At 34.8% G+C, this 18,968-nt stretch overlaps 1 protein-coding gene and 1 long non-coding RNA gene across 2 annotated transcripts; both read right to left on the bottom strand.

The window, feature by feature from the left end:
* Window positions 1–8,535: 8,535 nt before the first annotated feature.
* Window positions 8,536–9,422, bottom strand: LOC125469435. Its single transcript, XR_007251742.1, has 3 exons — window positions 9,357–9,422; window positions 8,993–9,052; window positions 8,536–8,736 (listed from the first exon to the last, which is right to left on the bottom strand). It is a non-coding gene; the product is annotated as an uncharacterized LOC125469435 (long non-coding RNA).
* Window positions 9,423–11,807: 2,385 nt separating this feature from the next.
* On the bottom strand, window positions 11,808–17,066 carry LOC125469520 (ATP-dependent DNA helicase 2 subunit KU80). The gene is made up of 12 exons (XM_048566922.1): window positions 16,895–17,066; window positions 16,494–16,586; window positions 16,359–16,410; window positions 16,074–16,205; window positions 15,205–15,608; window positions 14,280–14,566; window positions 13,967–14,162; window positions 13,659–13,865; window positions 13,172–13,339; window positions 12,789–13,085; window positions 12,158–12,288; window positions 11,808–12,028 (listed from the first exon to the last, which is right to left on the bottom strand). The coding sequence occupies exons 1-12, from the start codon at window positions 16,907–16,909 to the stop codon at window positions 11,956–11,958; spliced, it is 2,055 nt and encodes a 684-aa protein (XP_048422879.1). The 5' UTR covers window positions 16,910–17,066; the 3' UTR covers window positions 11,808–11,955.
* Window positions 17,067–18,968: the final 1,902 nt, after the last annotated feature.

The following is an 18,968-nucleotide window of genomic DNA, read 5'->3' as shown; positions in this document are numbered from 1 at the left end:
TTCACCACATCTCTTTCCCTTGTCAAAGAGCCCCACACTTACCTGCAGGCTATCCAGGATCCCAAATGGTGCCAAGCCATGCGCGATGAGGTTACTGCTCTTGAAGCCAACCACACCTGGACCCTTCAACCACTTCCTTCTGGGAAGAAACCCATCGGCTGCAAATGGGTCTACAAAGTCAAACTCAATCCTGATGGCTTAGTGGAACGCTACAAAGCACGCTTGGTTGCCAAAGGTTATACACAGGTCGAAGGCCTCGATTACATCGAGACATTTGCTCCTGTTGCTAAATTAGTCACAGTTCGATTATTGCTTGCTGTTGCTGCTGCCAAAGGTTGGCATTTGTATCAACTTGACGTCAATAATGCTTTCCTCCATGGCGATTTACTTGAGGATGTTTACATGCGACTTCCACCAGGATACGGACGAAAGGGGGAGACACGAGTATGCAAACTTCAGAAGTCTTTCTATGGGCTTAAATAGGCCTCGAGACAATGGTTCCTTAAGCTTTCTTCTGCACTCAAGGCCGCAGGTTATCGCCAATCCAATGCGGATTATTCTTTGTTCGTCCGATCCAAAGGTACCAGCCTTACTACTATTCTAGTGTATGTGGATGATGTGATATTGGCAGGCAACGATTTACCATTTATTGAGAAGACAAAGGAGTTCTTGGCTAACAAATTCAAACTCAAAGACCTAGGAAAATTGAAGTATTTTCTGGGCATCGAAGTTGCAAGGTCATCTCAAGGTATCTCATTATCACAACGAAAGTATGCCTTAGATATGTTGGAGGATACTGGCTTTCTTGGAGCAAGGCCGGCACGGTTTCCCATGGATCAAAACTTGACACTCACACAAACAGATGGAGAGTTACTGGAAGACCCATCCGCATATAGAAGACTTGTTGGACGTCTAATTTATTTGACAATAACACGGCCAGATCTTGTTTACTCTGTCCACATTTTAAGTCAATTCATGGACAAGCCTAGACTGCCGCATTTAGATGCAGCGCACCAAGTTTTGAGGTACATAAAAGGGTCACCAGGGCAAGGCATCATGCTTCACTCAACAAGCTCACTTCAGTTGAAAGCATATTGTGACGCAGATTGGGCAAAATGCAAAGACACAAGAAGGTCAGTTTCGGGGTATTGCATCATGCTTGGAGATTCACTCATATCTTGGAAAACAAAGAAACAAACCACAGTAGCGAGATCAACAGCGGAGGCAGAATATAGAGCCATAGCATCTACATGTTGCGAGATAACTTGGTTGAAGTATGTGTTTAGTGATTTATGTGTCGATCATTCACAGCCAGTTATTTTGTTTTGTGATAACCAAGCTGCACTTCATATTGCATCCAACCCTGTGTTCCATGAAAGGACAAAACATATCGAAATCGATTGTCATTTGGTTCGAGAAAAGATACAAGAAGGAGTTGTCCAAACTGCTCATGTACGAACTCTACAACAATTGGCAGACTTATTCACCAAGGCACTGAGTACCTCCCAGTTTGAAAGTCTTCTTAGCAAGTTGAGTGTAATCAACATACACTCCAACTTGAGGGGGAGTGTTAAAGATTGCAAGAATCAAGGATGAAGATTTGGTCACATAGCAGCTGTATAGGAAAGTATCATTGTAATATTTAGTTTCTGTTCTTGTAAGTCAACTTATTCTTACCTATTTTAGCATGCACTCATGTATATAAGTGTGCGTTGTAAACCTCATTAAGAAATAAACATAGAAAACCTAATTGGTTTTTCTACAATGAAGATCATCTAAATCAAGAAAATATGAACACTGCAGCATCAGCCGACGTGACCTCGAAGGAAAAACTTAATCTGGGTTCCTTCGTTAGCGGAATTTCTCCTCGCCTTTTTTTCAAACTTCATCAGTTACTTCACTAGTTTCTAATGATCATAATATGGGAACAATGATATCGAATCAAGTGTCGGTGTGACAGACAAAAATAGGTGCCAAAGCTACAACGAAAAGGTTGGAGTGTTGGGATTTCAGTGCCGCTAGTGGTGGTGTGTTTTGTGGGATGCACAGACCCAGAAGAACATTCATGCATTTTGGATCTCAAGCAGGCTGGGAGAGATGTTTTAGCCAAGAAAATCCACTATGCAAGGGTGACAAGTTAGAATAGAGTTTTAGGGAAGATGAAGTTGTACTAGAGATTGACTATTGTCTCTTTGCATGTTATAGTTTAGCTTTATTAGGTTTCAAGACTACTTGTTTTTGTTAATTAACTTTATTTTAATCATTTGTAAACCAACTTATGAGGTTGTTCATGATCGGATTATTAAATTAAGTTCGATTTACGTGCTTATTTCTTATTAGTGACACATCATCTAGTTTGAAAATTTGGTTGAAAAATTTGGTCTTCCTAAAATTATGCAATACCAATATGTAGCGTATCTACTAGCCATTGGAAGAAAATCAAAGAACAATCCTTCACCATTGATCACCACCTTTAATCTTGGGGTTGGCAACAATTCTTCTTTACCTATTCTCTCGTTTCGCCCATGTTTACCCTGTCTTCTATAATTGTCTCCATCTCTTGGTTATGGGTGTCACTCTTTTGCTAGTGAAGAGAGTATTCTTGGTTGTGATCCTTCTCTTGCTCTCTTGTGGAGAGGCTTTATAGCGGCTATAAGAGAGAAAGAGAGAGACGTAAAAAGGGAGAGAGAAGACAGAGAGAGAAAAGAGAGTGAGAGAGCCTGTAAAAAGGGACAGAGAAGATAGAGAGATGAATGTGATGGGTGAAAGATGAGAGATGTATGATGGTGATGGGTAAAAGAGGAGAGAGATAATACAAATATGTTGCGTCTACCATTTTGTTACAAATATAATAGCTGTCTTTTGGTGCTTTCATACATGTGATAGCCACATAAGGATTTACTATAGTTGTTTGTTGAGCAAATTCACTCTAGAACATTTTCTTGATTACTGGAGTATTATACCTAATTGGCACCTTTGTACTTTTATTTTATACAATAATATGTTTACACTAAAAGTGAGGAATAAAATAGTATCAAACTTGCCATTTATAGGATTCGAACTTAAAATATTTTACTTGCAAGTGAAGAAAATGCAATCTTAAAATGGCAGCCAAACTGTGTTATAATAATAATAGGTTTAAAACAAAGGCCATAAATGGAGCATGAAGTAAAAGGAAAACAAGCTATCGGTATTGTGACCATAGGTTTTTTTTTTCACATAGTTGTAGCCATTTTTTCTTTGGAACGTGATTTTTATACTCTTTTTAGCTTCTTTCAAACCTTTTTTTTTTTTTTTTTTGAACAAACAATAATACGGTTCAAATTCATCTTTGGCAACAATCAAACCTAAGACTTCTCACTTACAAGTGAAGAGAATTACAACTAGACTGTAGTACTGAGTGACACAAACACCTTTTTTTATTTTTAACTATTAAATTGAATAAATTAAATGAAATCAATGCACATGATAAAATGGGTTGTGCGCTCTCACTTTTATTTTATTTATATCAACGATATTTCACTTTCTATTTTTATAAAAACACAATAGACAATGCATAACAATTTAGATATCACACTCACCATTCAAGCAAGTCAAACTTTGACAACCCACCTAACCAGTATGTAAGAATTAATACCACTAGATTGTAGTGCCAGTGGAAACAATATTCTACTTTAGACTAATATAAATTGTGAAGAAGGGGATTGTAGTGCCAGTGGAAACAATATTCTACTTTAGACTAATATTCTACTTTCCTCATCTTCACTATAAAAGTTGTCAACTTTACAAAGGTGACAAGCTAGAATGCAGGAGTTAGAGAGAGACTGAAGTTGTACTAAAGAATGGGATGGTTGAATTTGTTTGTATGTTTAGGTATTTTGTTTGATTTTGAAAAGGATAATGCTAGGGAGACCAAATTTTTAAACCAAATTTGTAAACAAATGATGTGGTTGTTGATAATTGGATTATTACTTAAGCATTGATTAACATGCTTACTTCCTATTGATGACACATCATTTAATTTGCAAATTTGGCCTAAATTTTGGTCTCCCTAGAATTAACCTTTCGGAAATAGATATTTACGTTCTTTCAGTTCATACCAATACATTTGATCATACGAAGAATTCAAGTGATGGTCTCTTACAAAGAAATAGAAACAATTGACATATCATTGTTACACAAACGACCAGCACAACCACGATCGACCGATGCAATTGTTACAAATGTAAGACTAAACTTATCAAAAATAAGAGTGAAGAGATCATGCTCATGAACCACAAATTTATACAAGTACTAAAATCACAATTCGATAAACATAATGACAAACTAACCCGTAAAAAGCAGTAGAAGAAGAAGCCAAATCAAACTTCAAACAGTGTACCTTTTCCTTTCTTGCAAAACCAAAAGTACTCAAAATAACAATAGATCTTAGTTCAATATTGAGCGTATATTTTATCAGAGCAGTGGCTTATGTTTTTATACTAAACATAGATTGCCCTATTACAATCCTACAAGGAATACAAGATTGCATTCCTTATATCAGTATGAGTCCTATAAACGAGCAAACACAAGAGTCCTCAATATACCAATATGATTGGATTAACTCTTGTTAACATGATTTAGACTTCTTTATAATATCAATTTTCCCAAGACTTGTAAGAATCATACTCATACTCTTACATTCTCCCACTTGAGTATGATTCATCACAATCAAAAATCATCTCAAATTATTATAAAGGTGATCGCATAAGTCATTCATCAACACACTTACATATACCAAAACAATGAATTTATAATTGCCTCTGCAACACAAAATACAGATTTAACTTACAAATCACAATGTCCAGTTCATGTTCATAGCAATGTATCTAAGCTCAAAAGTAAACCAAGACGTCTACTCTCACTCATATAGCCCAAAATTTATATCAAAAATACCAAACATTCTTGACAGTAGGCTGTTAACTTAAAATTATTCATAATTGTATGAATAGCACAGTTATGATCCAATCAACAGCTTCATCATATTCATAGAAGTGATCACCAAATCTTTTGGATAACAAAAGTTTAACCTCACATACAACTTACCTATGCATTTTAAAGTATTGAACTTAAGAATCATTTCTGTTACATCACAGAATTAACTCAAAAGTCACAACATACTTATTTTGCACTTTGTAATTATGTGAACCAATATAGCAAAACCAAACCAATTTGCTCCCACTTATCGAGGCCATACTTAACACAACCAAGTTAAGTAAAAGATGTGGTATAGCAACTATATTAACTAAAAAATCATTCCAATACAATGAATGACGAATCAAAATTCATATGGAAACCAAATTCGTTTCCTTTTGAATGCTAACCGATATATAGGATCCTTCTCATTACTTAAACAAATTAAGTAACACAAATAATTCAACCAAATGAATTATAATGGCCGGCCTAACTCTTAGCCTTATGCTTACATTCTAACATATGATTCTCCCACTTAAGCATAAGCAGAATGTACTACACAACCAATAAAGAAACCAGAGATATGAACCAATTGGTTCCCGATTCCTCACCAATTGCATAATCTCAGTTTAGTCATATACACCTAAACCATTATGCAAATTGTCTATGTATCAAAAGATAGTCACAATCCATTCGGAAAAACTTATCTCACATAAACCCAAAATTACCAATTTCAACGACGATCAAAATCAGAATAGCAAGCACAATATTTTTGCATTCAATTTGATCCTAACTAGTTCAATATCCATCGAGCAAGATCAACCAAATTTTGATAATGTCTAGATATATATCACAACAATATGTCTTGATTAAAACGAGATAATCAAGACCACTATATCTTCTAGACAACTCAAAGTTCATCTTCCTCCCTATTTGTGATTTCAACCAAAACATAATAGCGGAAGCATGCATCATAAATGAAATCACAAATATACATATACAATAAGCATGCATCTTAAACTCCATAATTTTCACAATACAAGAAGCACAGGCTTTCTTATGAATTCAAAATTAAATCAATATGCATTCGGCAATGTCAATTTGTGTTGTACAAAAATATAGACAACAGCTCACATAAGCTAATTTGTTTATCATCCCTATATATAGATGGCACAAGCTAAGTCTCAAAATTTATAACTTGACCTATATAATCATACAAGTAAAATATTAAGGCTAAGATCAATATATATCACCACAAAATCTAATTTGGGTCAACTAATGAAAATAATATCACTACAAAATAAAACCCAAAATACACCATTGTATACAGATCCGCCATATATGCACCATAACGATTCCAGCCAAAAACATATTTCACATACATATGTTCATTCATCTGTTCATATATTTTCTTGTATGCATGCATCAATATGCAAAGAAACTTATGCAAGTTCTGTTTGATATAGAGATAAAACCGCATGCCCATAATTACAATGTCTATGCACAAATCGATAAAGCAATATGTCACATACTTAAAACTGTAATAATACCGTAAGCCTCAAATTCCATCCCAAACTAATGTTAGCATAAAACCCAAAAACCAATTGACGTATTCACAGTAATTGATATTCGAAAAATTTATGGATGCTCACATATTTATCTTTGCTTTATTACAAGAAAATTAAGCAATGCAAAACTCTTATTGATCTTGTAATTAATCAAATGCCAAAGTTGTATGCCGAATCAAACATGGAGATATCATGAGAATTTTATTTTTTTTAAACAATTAATGCACAAATGCTATCTCCATATGCATACAGATTTCATTCATATATGCTATTATATATAAATCACAAAGCAATTGGTATCCACTTTATATATGCATTTGTATTTGTTGCTTTATAATACCTGCCGACTGGCATATGATATGTAGTCAAATCCATTCCAACCTAAACTTGATATAAATCAAACCAATTGAAAATCAAAAATTGACAATAAGATGTGCATGTGCCACTCCCCGCAATTTATATCAAGATTCATACATGAAACAATGCATAACCATAGACTCTTTAATAAAAGAGAATATATAGACCTACACTATTTTATTTATGCAACAAAAGATGATTCCATAAATCACAAGTTGGCATCTATAGGGATTTTGAGTTTAATCATGCCTTCACAATATATATAAATAAACAAGCATACTCGAAATAGCAAAAGCCCTAATTCATTATGCTCCAACTCATCACACTATAATCATGCATATGGAGAACATTTAATCATGCATGAAACAGTGAACTGAGTTACCCGGATGTATCACTGGACCTATATTCGTCAACCCAACTGAGATTCCTCGACTCCGCATCAACAAAACAAACTATCCATCAATGCTTGAGAACTATCTATGCGGATTGCCATCATTCTAGATTCACGTGGATCCCCCGCTATTGCAGATTATCGAAGTATATCTCCATTGTTATAAGTTCGCCGAACCAATATCATCATCAAAGTTATCGGCCAGAATCCCGTCAACACAAATTCTCATAAATAAATAAAAGACAAATTATGAACGTTAATATCTCTTGCACAAACAAACAACTTAATAATGTCTCCAAATCAAGATTTCATCTTCCTTTTATCGTACTTATATTTGGTCTGTACAAGGCATATTTTATATGCACATCTTTAGTATCACATTCATTAATTCAAACCGATTAGACCCACGAAAAGCCACGGATAATTGACAACAACAATAGCTCATGTGCTCACATTCCATAACCACCTTATGAATCCTTGATTAATATTATAAAAATTGATTATCATGGAACCAAATTCACAGAAGAAAAATTAATAGCCGTACAAAATTAATAGATCAATTCTATCAAATTGAATTCAACACTTAGCCATCATTCGTTTGGCAACAACTGCAAAAATTACAAAACTGTAACGTGGCAAAAATGATATGTTTACAACAAACTTAATTCAAGCCCTATAGATTTTCTCACAAACTAAGCTTGACCCATGCTAAATTACCATCACGTCTTTCGCTCTTTAAATTTAATACTTTCAATTTGAATTCAAGAACAAAATCTTAGGCTCTGATACCACATGTAAGATTAAACTTATCAAAAATAAAAGTTAAGAGATTATGCTCATGAACCACAAATTTATACAAGTACTAAAATCACAATTCGATAAACATAATGACAAACTAACCCGTAAAAAGCAGTAGAAGAAGAAGCCAAATCAGACTTCAAACAATGCACCTTCTCCTCTCTTGCAAAACCAAAAGTTCTCAAACTAACAATAGATCTTAGTTCAATATTGAGTGTATATTTTGTCAGAGCAGTGGCTTATGTTTTTATACTAAACATAGATTGCCCTATTACAATCCTACAAGGAATACAAGATTGCATTCCTTATATTAGTATGAGTCCTATAAATGAGCAAACACAAGAGTCCTCAATATACCAATATGATTGGATTAACTCTTGTCAACATGATTTAGACTTCTTTATAATATCAATTATCCCAATACTTGTAAGAATTATACTCATACTCTTACGACAGAAGCAACCAATGTTTCAAGTTTGATTTTATTTTGGTATGATAACACAAATGCCAGTATAGATAAAGCAATAAATATCAACCTGCTGCTAGTAATATGGCGGTGAAGTTCAAGACTTAATGCACAGCATCAGGTTGCCTTTCTGGTAATGAAGCTTCGAATTCTGGTAAAATCTTGTGTGATTCATGCAGCCTACTTAAAGTGGGGAACTTGGACTGTACCAAAAAAAATAATGTTGCAAACGTTATGGACCCAAATAAGTATAATGTTGGCTGATACTGAAGAAAGTGGTGCGAAACGATTCTTTTAGAGGGGGGAAATAACTATAGAAACAGTTAAGAGTTGCCCCAAAAGTTGTGTTTCTAACAGACATATACGCACATATACAACGAACAAAGAGCGGAGTGAAACTACTGGTACTCAAATGTACAAAATATAAAGCTGGCAAATAAATAAGTGGAAAGATTTTACCATGTTAATATTAAACCTTGTGGTAGCTACAACTATCTGTGGGGCTAAGAACACGTCAGCCTGCAATTAAACCCCTTTAATTGGTTAGTTATACTCTAAAGAGGTCAAATGGGTGATAAAACGAGTTCCATTGGGCGACAAAACGATTTTGTGAAGAGAAAAAAAAAGGAAAAGAAAGCTCTATTCCATGTACATAGACATCCAAGCATCGTGGAGATATCAAATTGACACTATTGATGTCATCCAACAAAGTCTTGGGTTAGAAGCAGTTTGCTGGTTCAGATTTGTTCAAACTAAAAGAATTAAGATAAGATTGCAGTTAAAGAAATGTAAATAAGAATCACTGAGTGTTCAGATTAGAGACCATATACACGACATCTCCTGTGGCGTATCTGCTATCAAAATCGTTTCAGCAACGCCTCGAGGGCTACATATGAGAAAAGAAATAACGAGTGTGAGCATCAATAACTAGCAATCTTTGGTAGTTGCACCCAACGGGCTATTAATGAAGGAAGTTGGAAGTCCCACAAAAACTAATTAGAAATATGGGGAGTAGCACAACTCCTTATAAGCACATTGTACCCAAATAACAGAACAATTAGAGGCACAAGTAAACCTTTAAAAACTGGAAACAGATGATCCATTTCCCAACAAACTACACTAACCAGCAATATTGCAAAGGAGTCTGAAACCACTGTATCCCCATCGACCAACACCGGAACAAAATGAAGATGATTCAAACACTTGAACTCTGCAACTCAATCATTAAAAATAGGCTTAATTTATTGAACCTTGGAAACATAGGCAGCATTTTTAAAGGGGTTATATCTGGCATGTTACATTGCCTGGCTGTGAATTTGTACCGCACATTCGATAAGTATCCAGTACCCACCAAAGTAAGGATTTATACTAACAATTTGACAACATTAACGTGCCGGATTGTTTGGCAAGAGAATGTGGCTTGTAATGAGCATAATATCGCTTCAAACTCACCTGGAATGAACTGCTCTCCAGCTGGTAGGTTCACCGGTTTGTCCTCGCACGGGAGTCCTACATATTCAATTGAACTAACAAGAAGTCAAAACCAAGTAAAATCCAACTCTACATAAATTGCACCAAACATTTGGTAATTGATTCATGAATGTTGTTTTACTGCAGTGGCGGAAAGCAATCATACCTATGCAACTTGTTACGGGTTCAATACCCACGGATTCCTCTCCAGCCTACAACTAACTATCTATAGCGCTACCTAAAAAAAAATTGAATTATTAATTCAACCAAAATTTTACACAAAATTGAAATCGAGTGACATTTTTTTTGAATAAACGATAGTATCAACACTAAGAGTTGGGATGGGAGGTGGGCTAAACCTTACAATAGATTTACCATAATAATATGGTAACTTCGCCTTTCGTGAGAATTAAACCTAAGACCCTTCATTTACAAGTGAAAAAGAATATCACTAAATCGTAATACTAAGTGGCAAAATCGAGTGACATTTAAATTCGAATGAATCATAAAACATTCAGGAGCAAAATAAAATGCAAAAATTACACTAAAAGTAATCTTTTCTAAAAAAAATGCAAAGATGACGGCAAGGAAAGAGTGGTTATAAATTCAGGTCCTACGGCTGAGCGTGATAAATTTTAGGACTTGAGTGTTTAATTTCTAGTTTAGTTTTGAAATATGAAGGAAAGAAGGGAAAAAACTTGATGCTTTCTTCAAGAGAAACTTTTGCAAATATTGATGATTGCGGCTGCTCTGATCATTGCACAGCATATAGCCAACATTCCCTTACATTCCCTTAGGCACTGAATCCAATCTTAACCATACATAGTAGGTCATCAATACGTCTCTAATACAAGGACATACGAGACCTACAAAAGTAAATGGATCTAGACCTTACACTTGTCATATAAGACAATACAATGACAGCCAAGGAAATTTGAAAACAACTTAACTATCAACAGAGCCACCGCAAATAGCAACTCGGTAATCCTGCAGATCGATCGTGAGAAGCTCCTCCGGTCGAACTCGGATTTGGTGACGTTCTGCTGACCTTGATCTCGTCCGAGTAACCGGAGATTCGATCATCTGGCGGCTCTGAATCTTGGACTGCTTGCTCTATGTGAACGTTTTTACGAATGCATGCATGTTCTGCATGTTAATAGAATTATTAATAAATATATAAATCAATTAATAAAATCTGATTAATTTGTCAGAAAGATTCAATGTTCATCAACTTACGATTTTACGAAGGATTTTTTTATACAAGATATAGTTTACATTAAATTACGGTAAGAGATATTCGAACTTTTGTACGTTAATAGAAATTACCAAAATCGATGTAGCCTTTAGAAAGAGTCAATGCCATTGAGAAGAAGAAGAATATGACGGCAATTTTTACGAAAGCCATGGATTCGATGATCAAAAACTTAAAAAATCTGAACTGAGCGAAAGAAAGGGTAGATGAAGGATGGTTAAACAATGTTGTGTGTGTGTGTGTATAGGTGAAGGATGTGAGTCTCTAGCCTATAGAGTTTTCCCCATGACTCTAAGGGAAACAAAACTCAAACTTTCCTACAAATTTAGGCGAAAGAAACGATTCTCTAAGGTTGAAATTTTCTTTAAGTTCCAATTTTCCCTTCTTTAAAGAAAAGAGGAAAGTTATGATTAATGAGTTGCGATTCCATTGGGTTTATAAATTAAAGAAGGAAAACGATTTTCACTCTTTATTTATAGTCTTCAAATTCAATAAATTAAAAGAGAATCAAGGAACAAAAATAAACGAGATATGCAGAACAAGAAAAGGGTATGAAACTTAATAGGCAGCCAAACTTTGTATTGCAAGTTATTTTACAGATCAATCCCTTTGTCTTAAACAAAATTAGGGATTTAGGGTTTATGTTCATTTATGTATTTCTTATCAAATATCTCAAATACAGCACAAGACACCAATTACATCACTCAATCATTGCTTCCAATTTTGCCTCTGATTTGACCAGAAAACTTTTAGCTTCGTCATCCGTAACTTCACTATTTTGTGAAACATGTAGAAACAAAGATCAAATTAGTGGCTGCCAAAGTAACGAAAACGATACAAAAACTGTTAATGACTTGAAACCATGCACTGCGAAAACTGGAAAGAGCACAGGAATTTGTAACCTGTCTATAGCTTCTCTCTTGGAAATCAACGTGAGCTCCTTGGATGCAAGAAATCCACAGAAACTGCCAAGGGCTTTCTCCTCGCAGAATTTACATAGATTGCGCAGGAAATCGTTGAACTCTTTTGGTTCCTGCAGAGGACAAACTTTCGGAAGTTAAATATGCAATTGTTAGGTATAAACCACAGTTGTCAAACCTGTAAAACAAAACTAACTAGACAATTGGCGTAAATTTGAAACAACATTAGTTTCAATTGGCCTTTAAATATAAAGTGAAAGAACTCTGCGAAGGTTTGCCCCTATGTACTGACATCCATTGTGAAATATGTGTCTGACTAGTGACTCCTTGAGCATTAGGAGCCATTCCTCCTTACAAGCTGAGGTGGGGTAAATCACAATTTAACATGTCTTCCTTTACATTTCTTTATAATTTACCATTCTACTCAGAAGTAGACATGCACCAATCTGTGACTCGTTATTGTCAATAAGACAGGTATGAAGAGATGTAACCACGTACTATTTTCTTTTAGGGGAAGAGGAAAGTCCTTTTCCACAAGAAAAAGGTTAAGAGGGAAATCATGGCAGCAAAGATAAGACGAGCTCCACTTTGTATGAGAGAGAAAGGGGCATACCTGCTCTAGGATACAACCCTTGCGGAGGACAATTAAACATTCCAGTGCCTTTGAATAATTATCCCCTTCAAAAGAGTCCTCTACTAAGTCGTGTATTTTGTTTTTCATATCCTTAATTGCTTTACCAACCCATTTTGGGCTATCTCTACGACTGATCATAGCTTCAAAATCCTGGACAGGATTAGCGTCCCCAATTTTCTCAACCTTACTAGGTCCATCGGTAATGCTAAGATGATCCTCTACCTCCTTTGACCCAGATGGTTTATCTCGCAAAAATCGCCTACTTGATTTCTTCAGCTGAAAACCAGTTACACATAAAACTTGATTTCTGTGGTAGGATTGCCAAAAATATATAAACTGACTGGATGATAATGAGTAATGACCTTTGGGTTCTCTTTGAGCTCAAAACGGCTATGAAAGACATCAATAATAGACTTGTTTTGAGAAACAAGCTCTTTATCAGGTTCAGTAATCGTCCTAAGAGTTTCATCAAGTGGAGGTACAACTGCATCTGGTTGCCTTGACTTCAACTCAAGGTGACGATAAAAGCGCTGAAAAAAAAGGGCAAAATCTGCAATGGTTTTCATCTGAAAAACCATAATGTATAACAAGGGAAATAACACCAGGAAGCCCGAAATCAGTGTGAAGAAGAGTCATGCAAGGGACTAATCAAGCAAAATAGTAGTCATGACTCTATTGGTCATAGTTTCCAGCCGTTGTGGCCGGTGCTCGTTTGTGTGCGCGAGACACATTATCATCTTTAAACAATTTCTCTTTTAGAAATCATACTGTATAGCCCCTAAAGCTCTTCAAAAATTTCCACAAAGGGAAAGGAGCACCTGAAATGGACAAAATTGCATTACTAAGTACCTCAAGGACAGGATTTGGGGTTAAGCTAGGCAGGAGAGCCTCCTCTTTGCCAGGTGGTGCAAGGTCAAGCATCTTGACAAGGTCATCTGCAGCCTCTTGCTGTTGTTCACTTGGCTGCCACGATTCTGGGAAGTTACTGAAAGATGGGAATTGAAACTCCCTAACATCCTCAGCAAAAGGGAGTACATTGAAGTAAAATGAATCAGGCTGCCCATAAATACAATTAACCATTCAGAATTAATAGGAAACCATGAAACGAAAAGGTATTTTAAGCAGTCTGAAAATGGATACTGAGACTTGAGACTCACGATATTGTCATTGTCCGAGACATTAGGTGTTAAGACCCCCACAACAACATTTCCTTGTCCTTGTCTCCAAACACAGCGCAGAATTGCCACCTTATTCATATCTTTCATAGCTCTTGCTAGGGCAGAAACAGCAAGAATGGCCCTTCTATTACCCGGCTCAGGGATGAAAATATTGACATCTTTCATGTAATAATGTCTTTTGATTTATGTTTATGCATAGGGCAGGAACCCCAAAAAAATGGAAAAGAAAATATCAAAAATATTGTCATTTCAATTGATATTCAAGGACAAATTAAAACAGATAAAAATTTACCGCATTATATTTTTAGCATCAGAAAATCCCAGAAGTTTCACACTCTTTTCTGGCTTGAACTTGACAGCATCCCATTCAGCAGATGATATGGGAATAACCTGAGGGCCATAACGATAACCTTTAATCCTCTGGTCAGGAGGCACAACTTTACTAGGATCTTCAACACTTTTATACTCAAAGTCCACCTTGACTTCATGTGTAGCAAATCTATCTGTTGGAGGCGCTTTCTCAGAATATTTCTTCAGAGTGGGAAACTTCTCTTCCGATGTTTTCTTGTAAACCCATACCTGTTTACCATTAAATGTGTAAACAATACACATAAAAAAATTCTCAAACATATTATAATTTCTTGGAAAAATAAATTCTAAACTTATAATACACTATCCTCCGGTCTATATGATATTAATTGAAAACCAACATACAAGAAATATATAATTGGTTAACTTAAGACACGCAAGAATCAACATCAAGCTTTAAGATGAGAAAAGTTACAATTGTATGTTCATTCAATTCTGTCATCCAGAACATATACTCAAAAAGTACCCATAGTCCCAATGTAACATGTGAAATGAGTCGCTGAAGCTCAACATTCAAATTTTGGTGCTGTCATTTTCATGTGCAATACAGGGTACCCAAGCACAGGCTTACGAGTACCAGCTAGTAGATTGACTCTCATGCCAATGGAACATAACATGCTCCACCACCAGAAACTAGGCCCTTGTGTAGATCAACATATAGGCCTACTTAGGTCTGACTGTTCTGCCGTAGACAGTGGTTCAACAATCCACTTCTAACTCATGCAATTACTTAGGTGTGAAGGTCACAAAACTTTATTGGCATGCACAATAGCAGTGTGACAATAATTCTGCACAACGGGATAAAAAGACTTCATTGAATTACTTTGATAAAACATAAAAGCTCTCACCTTAATCTTCATTTTGGGGCTAAGCTCAAGATCACCCCTGAATATTGTAACTGGAGATATCTTTCGAGTTCTAAGAGCACCTAGCAATGAAGTTGGACTCTCAACATGTACCAACTTTGCACATGTTTTCTTTGAAAATATACCCAATAGATTATCATTCTCATCCATTATGTTTTTATCAGCTTCCCCAGTAAGCTTTCCTCTCACAACTATACTTTCCATTCTCATACCATGTTTATTCATGTGACCGGCAATGGTGGTGACTTGTTCTTCTTTAGTACCCTCTTGTGGAAATTTAGTAGGAAATTGAGCATTTGTAATCAGACAAAGGCGTTTCTTTCCTTTGTATGTTTCTCCATATTTCTTAATTAGCATATCCAACCCAACAATTATGGCGTCAAGAACTATCCAGAAAGTCAAGGCACCAGGGACGTGAAAATGATCACATAATTAAGCACTTCCAAACTTTCCATCTCTCAGTAGGCCATTATACAGATTATGCAGTTATACTAAAAGGCATCTCCCTTTAGATTCGAATGAAAATGACAAGAAATTCATCAAACTAAAGAGAGAATGTATCCTGAAAATGTATGCTTTCTGACAGAATATAATTAGTGTGCGAGTATGTAAAAAGTTCAGCAAAACTCTTATTGAAAAAATTCAACTAGAGAAAAGAAATTGCAAATGGAAGGAATGTGAAAAAAAGATTATGAGAAAATTATAAATATTTTAAATCACAGCAGGACAAAAGTAGGAATAGAAAATTTTTCAGCAGAAGGTTCAGGCCAAGAAGAAATTGCAGCTAATAAAGTTTTCACACACTAAGGCTATTTCCAACAACCAAAAAAAACTAGAAGTTAAAAGGATACAATCACCCGCATGAGTTCCTCGTGGGAGTTGTTGAAGAGTTTCAACAAGATGCCCATCAACAACTTTGATATTTTGTAAAACCACTACATGCTCGTATCCACCCACTTCCGTTGTCAGTTCGTTTTCAGTGTCTGTGAGATGAAACAGCACCACTAATAAGTAATGCTACTAGAATAGTTACTGTAAAAGCTAAATTTAGAGCCAAATAACAACTAGAGATCACAGAAAAATTAAGCACAATGATGTAATTGCTGCAACTAATTATTAGAAAGCTAAAAGGGTACCTTCGGTTCCGAACAATACAACTCCTACTTCATCATATTTATTGTAAATCAACTGCCAAATACAGAAAATTCGATCAGCTTTGTAAAAGCACCATTACTCTAAATTTCTAAAACCAATAAAAATTAACCATTTACCTTCTTCTCTATTAGCATAGAGCAAACTTTTTCAATCTCCGGAAGAGCTTTGTGCATCGACGGGCTAACATCAATCAACAAAACCATAGCATCCTATCCCCAAATACATAAAAATAAAAACTGTTAGATTAAAATCTGACAAAAATTACCCAAATTTAAGCATCCTCAAAACCCTAATCCATATGCAGAAAATAACAACTTGGGTATCATATGAAACTGGAAAATTGAGTGTTTTTTCCGAGTTTTGGAGTATAAAAAAGGGACCAAATCAAATGGAACCCCAAGAAGAAGAAAAACGAAACGAAAAATGGAATGAGAAATTTGGAGAGTGGAAACAAAGCCAGTAGCTTTTTAGTTGGAGAATTTTTCAGAACGAAGAAGAATTGAGGAGGTTTTGTTACCTTGTTTCGAGCCATTGGAGGGGGATTTTGGTAAAGCTTGTCGCAGAAGTCGGGTTTTTATTTTTCAAATGGTAGAGGTGGTGTCTTTCTTCTTCCCGCTTTGGGTTTATAAAATGGCCAATTTACTTGATCGTCCCACAAATAATATGTTTATTATAATCAAACGCTTACTCTTTCGCGATCAACTAGGGCTAACTACATTTTGTACTCTGTAGATTTGCGGTGATTTTCAAAATCGGTCATCAAATTCTATTTTCTCACGTTGTACTATTCTAAAATTGTATTAATTTACATTTTTTTATCTTTTTGAACCTCTAAAAGCATCTACAAATATAGAGTCAAAAAATTCACATTAGCAATAACAATAAAAAAGCTAATATTTGTGTTTTCCAACCGAAATGTCAATTTTTATACGACATGATGTGGATTGACATCAAAGAGGGTTACTGTCAAATTTGAAAGCCACTTCAAATTTATTTTTAATGATTAATAAATGTTTTTCATCATTTTTTTAACATTTTTTGTTTTTAAAATACTTATTACAATTATGAATGGTAAATAATGTATAATAAATAATAGTTTATATTTCAGTGAAGAATAAAATTTAAAGAAAAGATTAAAGTGTCACATAAGCCTTCATATCTAAATTTTATATTTCAAACACCTTCTTGGAAATGGTCCAATCATTTTTTTTTTTTTTAAACAATCAATATTATCTAGGAAACTTTAACGAAAAGCTCCTGGTATTGTTCACTTTAACGAAAAACTACATTTTTACATTAAAAAATCAATCCTAGTACTATTCACTTTACCCTTTATTTTTGTCCTTATCGTTAAAACTCAAAGTTTTCTTTTCAAACATTTTTCATTAGTTTTCCTTATTATCTAACTAAGAGAGAGCGGTTGGGCTTAGTCTCTCAATAGACTAAGAATAATGTGGTTCAAATTCACCTTTGACACCTCATTTGGAGATTATCCAATCATCTATTAAATTGATAAGTTTTTTGCCAATGTAGTGCAAGTGTGGCTTACACGTTACCACGTGCATTAGGGTCCCAAGCTCACGAAGTTATCAATTTATTGAATATTATACAATGAATCATACCAAGGGTAGAGATTGATAAAATTTTAGTACCTTAAGATGCAATATGATAATACTGAAAATTCATGACCCATATTAAAAATCACATCAAACATGAAGAGTGTAAAATGTAGTTAACGCTATCAATTACAAGGATTTTTATCCTTGGATCAAAATTTAAGAGTTGTCTCTAAATTGTAAAATACATTATTTGAATCGAATTTAACCGACTAGTCTTTGATCTAGTGATATTTATTTATATTTTTTGAATGAGCAAGGAAGATATATAACAATGATGAGTTTGGTACTTAATTGTAGGGAGGCATGGTCTGAATTAAATTGGTTTTACGTCAAAAACTGCAATCAAGACTAAAATGGTCAAAGAAGCTCTAGTGCATCAGTACATACTCCTTTCAAGGACTACAATCTTGCGTCCTTGTCTGATTCATTCTCATAGTTCATCATGAATTAAAGCATGAAAAAGACATACGACACTCCCAGTGAGCTACTAAACATGTTTGTTTGCTAAGGATAAAAAAAAAAAAAGACTAAGGCTTCGTTCGGTATACATAATTAGATTGGAATAGAACGGAAACCATTTTTAAGGTATGTTGCAAGAACAAACTAGAAATTGAGACCAACTTAAGGATAGGAAAATGATTACTCAAAAAACTCATCCCTTCCACTCCTCTCAAAAAATGAGAGAATTAGAAGGAGAAATTATCTTATTCTAATTAAAAGCGAAGACTTGTCATTCTTATCTACCTTCAATATGTCTTGAATTAAGAACGTGATTTACAATCCAATCTTTTATACTAAATGAGCCCTAAGGAAACATGTTTGCATTATATGAAAGAAGAACATTACAAGAGAAACTGCAAGACTTACCTTACATCTCTCAAGGAAATACTTGAAAGTGCAAGTTTGTTCTTAATCAAATTTAAAAGTTAAATATTCTACTTACGTAACATATTTGAAAGTACAAGTTTGCAA

This window comes from the organism of the source record quoted next, unplaced genomic scaffold (genome assembly GCF_019419815.1).
Source record: "Pyrus x bretschneideri cultivar Hongxiangsu unplaced genomic scaffold, Pyrus_bretschneideri_v1 Contig43, whole genome shotgun sequence".
Classification (NCBI taxonomy): Eukaryota; Viridiplantae; Streptophyta; class Magnoliopsida; order Rosales; family Rosaceae; genus Pyrus; species Pyrus x bretschneideri.
Note: the sequence above shows the minus strand (reverse complement) of the source record. Positions and strands in the feature narration are given on the sequence as shown.

Coding starts and splice junctions, on each gene's coding strand:
- LOC125469520 (XM_048566922.1), bottom strand. Junction 14,567..15,204: donor GCCCCAAAATGAAGATTAAG/GTGAGAGCTTTT, acceptor AATGGTAAACAG/GTATGGGTTTACAAGAAAAC. Junction 14,163..14,279: donor GATGCTAAAAATATAATGCG/GTAAATTTTTAT, acceptor ATAAATCAAAAG/ACATTATTACATGAAAGATG.